Here is a 14,312-nt window from a genome sequence, read left to right as displayed (position 1 = left end):
CCTCCTATTCCTACCCTTACGAGCTTGAGGCACCGGGGGTTAACCAGATATCACTACCATCGAAGACCTCCTTTTTAAATTCTTGTCTAACTCTCTATAATCTCCCTTCAGAATCTTATCCTTTTCCCTTCCTGTGTCATTGGCTCCAATGTGTACAATGACTTCCTGCTAGTCCCTCTCCCCCTTGAGGACATTCTGCACTCTCTCTGAGGCATCCTTGATGCTGGCACCATGGAGGCAACACACTATTCTGATTTTTCGCTGCTGGCCACAGAACCGTCTGTCTGTGCCTCTGACTAGAGTCCCCTAACATAATCGATCTCTTGGAAGCCGACATACCCCTCATTACATTAGAGCCTGTCTTGATACCAGAAACTTGACTGTTCATGCTACATTCCCCTGAGAATCCATCACCGCCTACAATTTCCAAAACAGCATAATTGTTTGAAATGGGCCTAGCCACAGAAGACTCCTGCACTACCTGCCTACCTCTCTTACCTTTCCTGGAGTTAACTCATCTATGTGACGATATCTGTGACTTTTCTCCCTTCTTATAACTGCCATTCATCCCTCTTGTTCTTGTAAATTCCTCATTATCTCTAACTGTCGCTCCAACCGATCCATTTGATCTGATGGGATTCGCAACCAATGACATTTATTGCAAATATAATCCTTTTGAAACTCTCACATCCAACAAGAGGAGCATATCACTCTACTAAGGGCCATTTTTGCTCCTTCCAATTCAGACTCAGAATAGCACCATCTTATTGATCTACAAAACACTCTCCAAGCTAATTTAATACTAATGGCTTATATTTTTAAAGATTAATTAAAGATACATATCTCAATAAAACACATAATCAAGAAAGAACCCATTCTACTCACCATTGGGGATTTACAGCATGGCTGTACTTAAAATTATTCACTTACCTGTTTCTGTGCTGTGACCTTTCCCAAACAGGCTCCTCTAAGGTCAATTGTGAATTTTGCTGTTTGTTAAGTTTCCCTAGATGCACTCTGATGTCCAGCAATACATGAATTCAAACAGCAAAGGCAGTAACTGCTGTGTCAGTTAACAGTGTGAGTTTCTTTCTCTCTCTCTCTCTCCTTCACTGACTATTTGCTGCCTATTGTCTGTCCTTCTCCCTTTTAAAAGGGCCATTGTTTTGACTTTTTCTTTCTCCAAAGTTCCAAAACAATGCAACAGCAATTGCTGCTCCTGGAATTTGAGGAAATAACCTAAAATACCTCAAAAAAGGAGCAGCTGTTACAGCCATAAATTTTTCCCATCCTCCATCTTGGATTACCCTGAACCCATGACCATGTTATACTGCCCATATTGTCCAGGGATGTGCATGCTAGGTGGATTAGCCATGGGAAATGCAGGGTTACAGGGACGGATGAGTGGGCGGGGAGGTCTGGGTGGATGCTCTTCTTGAGGCGGTGAGGATTTGATGGACTTAATAGCCTGCTTCCACTCTATAGAGATTCTATGAAGTTTTTCGGTTCCATCATATTTGCATTTTTTGGGTAGGTTCTTCCGTGAAGACAGACACAAAGTAATTGTTTAATTTTTGTCATTTCCTGATTCTCCATTACAAATTTCCCTATCATTAATTGTAATGTACCCATATTTGTTATTACTAATCTTCCTTCTCACAAACCTATAGAAGAGCTTATAGTCCATCTTTATGCTTGTCACCATTTTGCATTCATATTCTTTTTCTTCTTTATCAATTTTTTTTGGTCATTCTTTGCTAAATTCTAAATTGTTTCCTGTTTCAACCTTATCAGCCATTTACTTTGATTTGATTCAACCATAAACTTCTGTTAGCCAATTTTCATTCATCTTTCCTATTGAAATTTGGCATCTCAGAGGCATGTATATTTATTGAAGACAATGTGCTAAGTTTTCCTACTTTTTGGCAATGTATTTTTTTGGCGCCAGTCATGGTGGGTAATTCAACACAGTCCATGTTGATGTTTTTCACATAAGCTTCCATTCTCCATCATGTTAATTATTCAACTGACCTCTCTGCCACCCATCTACTGAATTCACGTGGCAGGAGAGTTCAACATTCAAGGGAGCTACATTTCTGTTCATTAACATTTTTCTCTTCACATACTTCTCTTCACAGAGGTTTTTCGAATAAGTTTGCATGTTCTCAGCAAGCTTACTCTTGTGCTCTACTTCCCCCCTCTCTTTAATCAATTCCTGAGATTTCAGTAAAGAAATACAAAACTGCTCCCAATTGTCAGTTCCACTGCCTTTTTTAAACCAGGTGTGTGCCCTTTCCTTTGATCTAACACCATCCCTAATTTCCCTTGTTAGCCATACTGGACCACCTTTCCCACTGTATGTTTGTACCAAACAGGAATAAAAAAATTGTTGCAGTTCATCTGTGCACACTTTAAATGTTTGTCATTGCTTATCCACTATCATGCCTTTAAGTAACACTCCCCAATTTGTGTGTCACAGAAATTAGATCCTGAGACCACTAGATCATCTATGCACAGGGGCGTAGAAATTTAAAATCTTTTCCAAATGGGATTTCAGCAAAAATACTTGAGAGTGATGCAACTAATCCATAAAATTCACAATCGTCATGGTTTCACAGACCCTCAGGATATTCAAGATTTAGTCTCGATTTTTTAATCTCCAGAAAATTTATTCCGTCCGCACCTTGAAATTGCACTTTAATCCATCCAAATTCTTTAATATGTTTTGAAATCCACACAATGGGGTAGCTTTATTTGTTTTATATCTTGGCAGTTTTCATTGCATTTGTATACTGCCAAAAATATTTGAATAATCTATTGCCACGCCACAGCATGTTTCTTTCATATCAAATTCATAATGTCTGACAATACTTGTCGAAAAAGAGCTGAGTTAACTGAAGGCTTATTATTACTGGACATTAATATAATTTCTTCATACCTTAACACCAGCAAAAAATTCTTTGCTTTCAGCAGAAGGTCCTTGAATATCTGGACTATCCAAGTAGAAACTTAAACACCTGCAGTAAATCTGCAAATTTAAGAACAGATATCACATGATAATAGAATACACGGGTAAACTAAAATTAAAAATGGGAGGAAAATATCTTTTTTCATTATTTTATGAATATCTAAGCAACTGAAGAAAACTGACAATTCCATCAAACAACTGGGGCAAGAGTTTTCACTTTTAACGTACAAATCAGAAAAGATTAATTTGTGGCTCAAATTTCTGCAGACACTCATTTGCATAATCACAATTCACCAATTGGATGGGAAGTACCAGAATGTAATAGTGTCCTTTGTAACCTTTGCATTAGAAGTATTCCTTCATGTATTTGTAAGTGGTAATCTGGGGCCATTTTATTGAAATAGGTTATTAATTTATTTTCAAAAAGATGTTCAGTCCTCCACTTGTATTTAACCTTAATTAAAACCACTGAAAATCACTAAAAAGAGGAATCATTTAATAGTTTCACTGACATACACTAGACAGTTCTTAGTAAGTTAAATACTTGTTTGTATTCGAAACCTTCCAATGTCTATGTATTCAAAAACAGGCATATTGTAACATTGCTACAACAGTACAAGCAGTCAAATGTCTCAATTCCAATCTGGGAGATTGACCAGCAAACTGGAAAATAAATCAGTGGAAAAGCTCGCCATAAACTCTCATAAAAGTTGCTTGGGCCACAACTTATAAAATATTTAAAATTCCCCAATCTTTATACTTTGTTTTGCCAAATCCACTCAGTAAGTGCCGCTATTATTCGTAAAAATAAGCAGAAATTATACCCCTAGTGTTTAATAGAGGAAAACTATTAAATTCCAGACCTTTGAAATAATGTCCAAGTAGATGCCTCTGTGAGGCTGATGTTCAGTTGAGAAATATTGTAAAACAGGTATTGTGGCATTATAGTTATGATACTAATAAAAAAACCTGAGATCTGACTGATTGATCCAAGAGACATGCATTCAAATTTGACCATATCAACTCAGAAATTTAAATTCAATTAAAATGATAAATTGCTCAGTTAATAAAACTGAATAAAAAGCTAATATCAATGACGCTGACTAGAAAACTATTGGATTGTTGTAAAGTGTGTTAAACTCATCAATGTCCTTTCAGGCAGACCGAAAAGTGAGGCATCAGCCTGGTGAAGCCACAGCACAGGGCTACATGTACATTAAACTGTGGAAGCTGCATGCTACAAAGCGAAATAATCCCACAACTAACTCCACAGATCAAAGTTCTGCGATCCTTTGCCACATCCACACTAATGAACTAATAAATGTGTAACAAAAGAAGCAAGCTTAACAAACTTCTCCAACTTCAATAATCATAGAACCCAACACTACCTAAGCGTAATGACAAGATTGAAACATTTGCAATCATCTACAGTCAGAAGTGCAACAATTATCTCAGCTACCTCCTGAGGTCACATCATCACAGAAGACATTCTTTAGTTAGTATGATTCACTCCACGTAACATCACAGAGCAGCTTAACGTCCTGGCTACAGCAAAATCTTTTGGACAACATCCCAGCCACAGAACTGGCCATGCTATTCCAGTACAGCATAATACTGGTATCAACATGAAAAACTTCCCAGCTATGTCCCACCTACAAACTGTAGGACACATCCAATCTAGACAATTATTCCTCCATCATTCCACTCTCAATCATCAAAGTGATGTCACCAGTACTATCAAGTATTGGTCAATCTTCAATAACCTTCTGCCCACCAAAACAAAACATGTGGCTCTTTATCTTATAGTTCACACGTCAGACATTCCAAAAGGGTAGGTTAGAGTGATTACACTTTGCATCAGTTGACGGATTTGAACATAAAGAAATCCAAATAAAATCAAAGTCAGGGGGATATGGAAGAATTCTATCCTTGAGGTCGTGATATATTAAATACAATGAATGATTATTATGGTAGCTCAATCACAATCTCAGGGCTGATGCTTTTTAATCAACCTAATTAGAGATATTATCACACATCTTTGAAGCAGGTGGGACTTTAACTCAGGTCTACTAACTCAGAGGTGGGGGCACTACCACTATATCACAAGAGAACAATTTCTCAGGACAATGTCCTAGATGTAATAATTTTCAACTCTTCATCAAAAATTTTCGAATATCATAAGGTCGGATGTGGAATGTTTACTGATGGTTGCATACTGTTTAGTTCCATTTGTAGTACCTCAGATAATGAAGTTGATAATAACTGCAGCAAGATATGGATAATATTCAGGCTTGGGCTAATAACAGAAATTAATATTAATGCCACACAAGGGCCAGGTAATCACTATTTCTGACAGGAGTGATTCTAATCACCTTCCCTTGACAGTCAATGCAACACCATTGCTGAATTTCCTATCAAAATTGATTGATAGATTGATTTATTGTTGTCACATGTACCGAAATACTGTGAAAAAAGTATTGTTTTGCATGCTACACAGGCAGATTGCTTCCGGGTAGCAGAACAGAGTCCAGAATAGAGAGTTACAATGGCATAGACAGTGCAGAGAAAGATCAGAATTAACATTTCAGAGGTACATTCAAAAATCTGATAACTGCAGGAAAGAAATTGGTCTTTAATCTGTTCATATGTGTTTTCAAACTTTTATATCTTCTGCGCGAAAGAAGAATGTGTAACTGGGTGGGAGGGGTTTGAATTATGTTGGTTGCTTTCCCAAGACAGTGGGAAGTACAGGTGGAGTCAATGGATCAAAGTCTTGTTTGCGTGAAGGACTGGACTGTGTTCACAACTCTCTGTTGTGATCTTGGGAAGAGTCGTTGCCATAGTATGTTCTGATGCATCCAAATTGGATGCTTTCTATGGTGTATCTGTGAAAAATTGTTAAGAGTCCTTCTGGATATGTCGAATTTCCTTAGCTTCCTGATGAAGTAGCGATGTTGTTGTGTTTTCTTGTCCATCATGACATGAGTGGGCCAGGACAGAATGTTGATGATGATCACTCCCAGTAACCTGATGCTCTCGACATCTCCACCTCAGCACCATTGATACATACAGGGGCATGTCCTCCACTCTGCTTCCTGAAATCAATGATCAGCTTCCTTCATTTTGCTGATGTTGAGAGAGGGATTGGTGTCTTTATACCATACTACTCAGCACACAATCTCTTTCCTGTATTCTGCCCCATTGTTGTTTGAGATCCAACCTACAACAGTGATATTGTCAATAAACCTGTAAATGGAGGTGCGGCAGAATTTGGCCATACAATCTTGAATGTATAAGGAGTATAGTACAGGGCTGAGTATGCAGCCTTACGGGGCACCAATATTGAGGATTGTGGTGGAGGTAGTGTTGTTGTCTATGCTTACTGATTGCTGTCTATCAGTCAGGAAGTTGAGGATCCAGTTACAGAAGGGGAAGTAGAGACCTAGGTCACAGAGTTGAAAGATGATTTTTTTTGGAATTATCATGTTGAAGGTGGAACTATAGTTAATAAGTAGGAGCCTGACATTGGAGTCCTTGCTATTCAGATGTTCCAGGGAGGAGTATAGGGCCAGGGAGATTCTGTTTGCTATGGCCTATTGTTTTGTGTGCTGTACAGCCAGATTGTACCATGCAAAGTGCTTCAGGGTAGCAGGACAGAGTGCAGAATACAGTGTTACAACGGCAGAGAATGGATCTCCTGATTCATCCCTGGTTTCCAGTTGGAGAACATTCAGATTAACTTCTTCGGTATGCAGTCTTCTATACACTTACTAATGTAGTAGCATACTCATTTAGGTTGGCCGCTGAATTCTTGAAAATGGACCAGCCCACTGACTCTAAGCAGTTCTGTAGCAACCCTTCCAATGCCTCAGCAACCATTCGTCTACATGAAACTATTTTCCGTACTGGCCAATAAACCAACGTAATATAGCAATATAAATATTACACCTTCAAAAATTGATCAGAGGCTGGATATTCTGCCAAAAGTAACTTATGTCCTTACTTCCACAGATTTTCTAAGATCCACAAAGCACAATTCATGTCTGTACGAAATATACATTCTCAAAGCAACGAGAAAGAACAAATAGATGGTCACCTCACTCATGATGTTCACAGTCCAGAAACACTTTTTTTTTCAAAAATAAACTAGATCTGGGTTGAACATAACATATTAATGCCTAAAACATATAACAGAAACAATTGGATGCTCTGTTTCCTTTCAAGCCTCACAGCAACCCAAACTCCAGTCACCCTAAATTACCATGCATCTGGATTGTGCAAAAGAATTGAATGTGTTCACACACAACCAACTGACCCACACATCCCAAATAAAAAGAGAGGGAAGACTGAAGTTGAATTTTTTAGGTTACAATATAAATCAAGCAACAGTAAATTAGCAATTTATTTTTCACCCTATGCAATTTTATTTTCTAGGGACTTAACGAGAAAGAATTTGGACAGGGTATAAAATGGGTCACTGATTAACTTTTGTACTCTTCGCATTATCACTAAAGTCTAATTTCTGTTATCTTATGAGAGAACATATTGGTTTACTGAAGTACCATTAAACCTTGGCAATTTCCACTGTCATACTTCTTACTTTATTGTACTAAGAATCTGGAGACAGTTACAAAACAGGAACTTTGCCAGTCTGCAAAACAGACTACTGTAAATTTGCTTGCGTATATGAGCACCAAATTCTGCATATTGAAGACTTTGGATGGGAGATATCTGTTTTGTAAATCCCCATATTTTCTGAATATATTTAGCAAGTCTTTTTTTCCCCAATCTTCTGTTTTTGTTTAATATTTCTTCTTCCAATCACAATTCAATTGTGATATGAAACTAGATTTCAAAATTCCAAGTTACTTACTGGAAAGTTACTCATGAAACATCAATATATGAACAAGGAATGAGTGTAGACTCTTAGTCCTTTGACCCTTCTCCACCATTCAATAAGATCGTGGCTGATTAGATTTTAACTTCAACTCTACATCCTGCATATCCCCATTAATTTTTCATCCCCTTGGTAATCAGGAATCTTGCTACCTCCATGTAAAAATATTTACAGCTTTTACATCCACTTCCTTTTGAAAAGGGAACTCCAAAGACTCTCAATCCTCTGAAAAAAAGTTTCCTCATCTTTGTCATAAATGAGCGAGCCCTTAATTTTTAACCATGATGCCTTGTTCTAGATTCTCTCAGAAAAGGAAACATCCTTTCAACATTAATCTGCGCAAGTCCCTTCAGGATATTCTAAGCCACCTCTGACTCAAACTCCAGGAAATACAGGCCTAGCCTATCTAGTATGTTTCTTCATAAAGCAGTGTGCTCATTACTGGTATTCATCTAGTAAACCTTCTCTGAACATCTTCCAATCTTTCTGTAGGCACAGTGACCAGTACTGTACACATTTTCACTGTGTGCCCCGTATAACTAAAGCATAAATCTCCCTTGAATTTAATTCCCTCACAATTAAACTTAACATGTTATTCACTTTCTGATTTCTTGCTTTAACTACATACTAACTCTCAGCGATTCATACAGTTGAATAACATGGCCTTAAGTGGGACATTTAAGTTCTAATATCCGGAATACGGTGGCTCATGTTGCAAAAAGAAGTGTGATTTCCTCATGAAGTTATATTTGAAAGATTCTCCATCAAGATATCACTGATAAGAGTTTCAAAGAAGGTAAATAGATTTCTTTTGTCTGCTCAAGGTTAGAAATTCTATTTTGGAGAATTTATGCAGAAACCCTACTACTTTTGTGCAGGACTGGTTAACAATATAGAATTTCTAATCCCGGTCAGAAAATCTGGGTCAATTTCTCTTCGATTTCCTCCCTTGGTGTATAGAGCTCAATACATTTGTTTCCCATTCTTAGACACTTGTAGGAGTGGATGCTGCTATGATGCTGTTATAACTGGACGAGTCAGATTCCAAACAGAAATCTGGATTTGATAGATCATTCTTCTTCAACAAGGTGGGTTTTTTTTTTACTGATACACAAGCATGCAACACAAAATAAAAACGTTTGCTGATGAAAAGATTATCTCAGTGCCTCAATGTGCTAACCTGATATTTTTATTTAAAACTTGCTCTGAATAATGCAACCTGAGAGTACGTGTTGAGTCCTCAATCTGTAAGTGCAGATCAAATGCAATTGAATTGTTCAATTAATTCATGACTGTTGGCAAAAAAAACCTTTCCAGTTGGAACCACTTACTGGCAAATTCATTACTGTATGATTCTTCCTTTACCCTCTAAAAGCTACTTTTGTTTTCCTTTCCTAAGCCTCCAATGGTGTGCACATTTCCCTGATCAATACACCATTAAATCTCAGTAATTTGGAACATCAGCAAACAAACCTAAATGTAAATCCTCAAACAGATTTGATTAGCAAGGTGAGCTGATCTCAAATAAATAAAGCTATTAAAGTAGACCAGCAGTTTTGATAAATGCCACAAGGCTGGATTCCCTTGACTATTCCAACAGACTCCTATTGTAAATGCATTAAGAACTTGGCAAACAGCTTGGAAAACAGCCAAGGCCTGGCTCCCAACCTTCGTGAGTTGGCAGCATCTGTGGAGAGAAAGCAGGGTTAACATTTTGAACAGTTCTGAATGGTCAATGGACCTGAAATATTAATTCTGCTTTCTCTCCACAGACACTGTCAGAACTGCTGAGTTTTTTTCCAGCAATTTCTGTTTATAATTTCAGCATTGGTAGTTTTTAAGTTTTTTGTTTAGTTGCGAATTCCTGCTGAGTCTTCTGATGCAGCTATTTCCTGTCTCTTAAAAGGCCACAAATGTTAACTAAAACCAGTGGAAGGGCAGAGGGGTAAAGAACTGTGTGTGAAACCAAAGGTTGAAGATACAATGAAATACTGTCAAGAATGAGAAAGATGGGCTTCACCCACTGGTTGTGAGGGATGTAGTCCAGGCCCAAAAAATGAATGATTCTAAGAAGGATATGTATTGAATGGTGGTGTCAGGCATTAATGATCTAAGGGTATTCTGACTAAGTTTGCAGATGATACAAAGATAGGTGGAGCAGCAGGTAGTATTGAGGAGGCACGAGGCTGCAGAAAGATCTAGACAGGTTAGGATACTGGGCAAAGATGAAATATAATGTGGGAAAGTGTGAGGTCATGCACTTTAGTAGGAAGAGTAGAGGCATGGACTATTTTCTAAATGGGGAGAAAATTCAGAAATCTGAAATGCAAAGGGACTTGGGAGTTCTAGTCCAGATTTCTCAATGCAAACCTGCAGGTTGAGTCAGTAGTTGTGAAGGCAAATACAATGTTGGTATTCATCTCGAAAGGACGAGAATATAAAAGCAGGAATGTACTTCTGAGGCATTAAAAGGCTGTGGTCAGACCCCTGTTAGAGTATTGTGAGCAATCCTCAGGAAGGATGTATTGGCCTGGAGTGGGTCCAGAGTAGGTTCATGAGAATGATCACAGGAATGAAAGGCTTAACATATCAGTAATGTTGAGGACTCTGGGACTATGCTCGATGGAGTTCAGAAGGACAAGGGGGAATCTAATTGAAACATACAGAATACTGAATGGCCTGAACAGAGTGGATGTTGAGATGTTTCCGCTGGCAGGAGAAACGAGGACCCGAGAGCACAGCCTTAGAGTAAAGGGAAGACTCTTTAGAATGGAGATAAAGGGCAAATTCCTTTCGCCAGAGAGTGGCGAATTTGTGGAATTCATTGCCACAGAAGGCTGTGGAGGCCAGGTGACTGAGTATATTTAAAACAGAAATAGATAAATTCTTGATTGCAAAGGGGATTAAAGGTTACAGGGAGAAAGCTGGAAAATGGGGTTGAAAAACCTATCAGCTATGATTGAATGGTGGACCAGACTCGATGGCCTGAATGACCTAATTATTTGCTCCTATGTCTTTGGTCTTATGGAATTCCAATCTATCAAATAGTGTGAGGCAGGATACATTTACTTCGGATGTACGAACAGTGAGATGGATACCTGCTAGACCCTCGAAATTGAGAAGGCTTCCCAGTGACCCAGCAAATTCCAGCAGGATGTCAGCATGATCCTGATCGAACTACTGTGCCTTTTCAGGGCTTCAATTTCACACAAACAAAAACAGCAATGGCTTCAAACTATGATTTTTGTGAATGCATGCATTGATGTAAATATATTTAAAAAGAGGTAACATACCCGGTCTCCAAGTCTGAGATTTACTCCATCCAGTTCAATAAAAGAAAACATCTGGACTGTTGTCTCCTGACGCAGTTCTTCTTTGGTTCCATCAGGTGACAGTCGGAACCACGTGATAATAAATCCCAGAGAGCTGTTTGTTACTGGATTCTCAAAGGAACACTTCAGATAAATACTGCCATTATCTAATTCAGCCACAACTTCAAGATCAACTGGAGGTGGAGGATATTTAGCTGCTAAGTAAAGCATAAAACATTGTCATAAAACTTAATATTCTTAGATTAACTGAGTAACTTTCAATTAATACACAATATGGAGATACTATTCCAACTTCTCAGGTCTTTTCATTGCATGATCATTCTAAAAGTCAAATATAGGACATATGCATTAAGGGTTTTTTTTGTATAACTAATTGTTTTTCTAAAATGTCCTCTTTTCTACTGTTCTCATAGCTTTGACTCTGCTTTTAAGTATGGTTCTATGTGCATCAGCTGCATTCAAGTAAGAGGGCCATAAATATCATGATGGCATTGTGATCAAGTATCATCCCACTTGTAATTACATACATTCACATTCAGCAAGAGTGACCTCACAAATATCAGACATGGGAACACAGTATGATTCTCCCCATCTGTAACCCAGAAATGTTAGATTTAATTTTGGTGTCAATGGCAGCAATAAGCATCTGAACTTCAGAAATCAGTCATGTACCTTCTCAATCCCCAATCTATGCTCGGTTTGTTGAGCTACCTATGGTTTGCTTTACAATTAGCCTCAATGTCTCTGGTAAGGGACACAGGTAAGGCTGTATACTGGAAATCTATAGATATGGATATTGTACCAATCATGATCCAACAGCTCATAACACTGACTGCTCCAAGACATTCATGAAAAAAGAGGTTTGTGAGCAAGTATGCTTGGTAGCTGCTCTCTGTGGAATCATAAGCAGTCAAAAAGGATTAGGAGTACAGAGAAAAGGAGACAACTAGTTAAAAGCAAACAGTGATAATAAATATTGAAGAATTACAAAGGATCTGAAAAGTTAATTATAACTTTTATCTCAGGGGAGCATTAGGTGATAGCAAATCAGCTATTGAATTTACATCTCTTCTAGAGTCATAGAGATGTACAGAATGGAAACAGACCTCTGCTGACTAGATATCCTAAATAAAGATACGAATGCTACAGGAAGGATAGAAAGGGAGGCAAGAGAGGAGGGGGAGTGGCATTTTTGATAAGGGATAGCATTACAGCTGTGCTGAGGGAGGATATTCCCAGAAATACATCCAGGGAAGTTTTGGGTGGAACTGAGAAATAAGAAAGGGATGATCACCTCATTGGGATTGTATTATAGACCCCCAATAGTCAGAAGGAAATTGAGAAACAAACTTGTAAGGAGATCTCAGCTATCTATAAGAGTAATAGGATAGTTATGGTAGGGGATTTTAACTTTCCAAACATCGACTGGGACTGCCATAGTGTTAAAGGTTTAGATGGAGAGGAATTTCTTTCTTTTTTTTATATAGATATTTTTATTAGAAATTTAACATTTTTACAAGTTTACAAAAATAAACAAAAAACTCTCAAGTACAAACATTGATATACAATTAAATCTTAAATCTAAATTAACCAAAATTTAACAAAAGAAAAATACCGAGAAAAAAAAACCAAAACTCAACTAACTACTAATCTAACCTACAACTAACCAGAGTGTATATTTAAGTTTCTTACATTATTCAAATAAGAGAAAGAGAAAAAAAAAACAACGGATAACACAGAAATTGGGTCGTGAGATACATGCTCGGAATGTGTTAACATCAAATGTAACAAACCCGTATTCGTGCGGGATTCCTCTTCCAAGGGGCCCCGGATCAGCTAGGTCCGTAATCTCAATTAAATAAAAGCCGTTTTTAGGATAGCCGAAAAATCTGTATTCATATAATTCAAGAAGGGCTGCCATATTTGATAAAATAATTCGGTCTTTCGGTACACCATATTTGGAAGGAAGTCAAGGGGAATACATTCTATAATTAATCTGTGCCAATTTGAAAGTCCAGGGGGGCCCTCAGCCACCCAGTTTACCAAAATATTTTTCCTTGCACAGAAAGAAAGAATACAAAATAGTCTCTTCCCATGCATGTCCAGGGAGGATAAGTTCGTAAAGCCCAAAAGGAGAGATACGGGGTCCACTTTAATTTCCATTCCTAAAATTTCTGTCAGGGCACTTGCTACTTTAGTCCAGTATCTATGGATCTTATGACAGGTCCATAGACAATGTACAAGAGTGCCCACCTCTATTTTACATTTGGGACACATTGGGGATGCCCCTGCCTTAAACTTTGCCAATCGATCCGGTGCTATATGGGCCCTATGAAGTATCTTCAGCTGGATAGCCTGAGTTCTGTTACAGATGGTGATTCTTCTGGCGTTTTCCCAAATGTCATTCCACATTTCTATAGAGATTTCTAGTCCCAATTCCTGATCCCATGTTTTAAGCAGATTGTCCATATCTCCCGATACTTCATCGTGTAGTAAATGATAAATAGTACTGATGGAGGATACCCCCATTGGTCGTAGTACTCTACATTCTCTATCTGATTTATAAAGACTATCTAATAACGCAGTATTCTTCTGTATATAGTCTCGAATTTGGAAGTATCGATAGAGGTCTCCATTAGGTAATCCGAATTTCTGACGCAGCTGTTCAAAAGACATCAGGACCCCATCTTCAAATAGGTCCCCTAGACATGATACACCCCTGAATCTCCAGAGTTTAAAAGTGGCATCTGTAAACCCTGGTTGGAATCCCCATGCTCCCACTATCGGCGCATAGAGGGATGTTTTATGTGAGTTGCCCTCATTTTGCTGCATTATATTCCAAGCTTTAATTGTATTTAGTATTATAGGGTTTTTACAGTGATCTGTAATGATTTTCCTCTTGTCTGAAAATAAAAGGTTAATAAGTGGGCATTTTACTTGAGAAGCTTCGATGTCCAGCCAGATTGATTGTGGATCAAACAAGACCCAATCAGCTATGTAACTTAATAAGGAACTTAACTGATATTTCCTAAAATCTGGGAAGTCCAATCCTCCCCTTGCCTGTGGAAGCTGTAGCTTCTTCAGCTTAATGAGGGGCCGTCTATGATTCCAGATA

The 14,312-nt window shown here is 38.1% G+C and overlaps 1 protein-coding gene across 5 annotated transcripts in view; it reads right to left on the bottom strand.

The window, feature by feature from the left end:
• vwde (von Willebrand factor D and EGF domains) overlaps positions 1-14,312 on the bottom strand; it is a 205,338-nt gene that overhangs the window by 111,407 nt on the left and 79,619 nt on the right. For 3 of the 5 annotated variants that reach the window (XM_043689848.2, XM_087987120.1, XM_087987118.1), the window contains 2 exons: positions 11,159-11,394; positions 2,939-3,028 (listed from right to left, as the gene is read on the bottom strand). In XM_043689848.2, the coding sequence (XP_043545783.2) occupies positions 2,939-3,028; positions 11,159-11,394 (326 nt within the window). The remainder of the gene's footprint in view (positions 1-2,938; positions 3,029-11,158; positions 11,395-14,312) is intronic. The other 2 variants (XM_043689849.2, XM_087987119.1) reach the window with 1 other exon arrangement.

Source organism: Chiloscyllium plagiosum, unplaced genomic scaffold (genome assembly GCF_037043375.1).
Source record: "Chiloscyllium plagiosum isolate Xiang-an unplaced genomic scaffold, Cpla_swu_hap1 HiC_scaffold_5, whole genome shotgun sequence".
Lineage (NCBI taxonomy): Eukaryota > Metazoa > Chordata > Chondrichthyes > Orectolobiformes > Hemiscylliidae > Chiloscyllium > Chiloscyllium plagiosum.
Note: the sequence above shows the minus strand (reverse complement) of the source record. Positions and strands in the feature narration are given on the sequence as shown.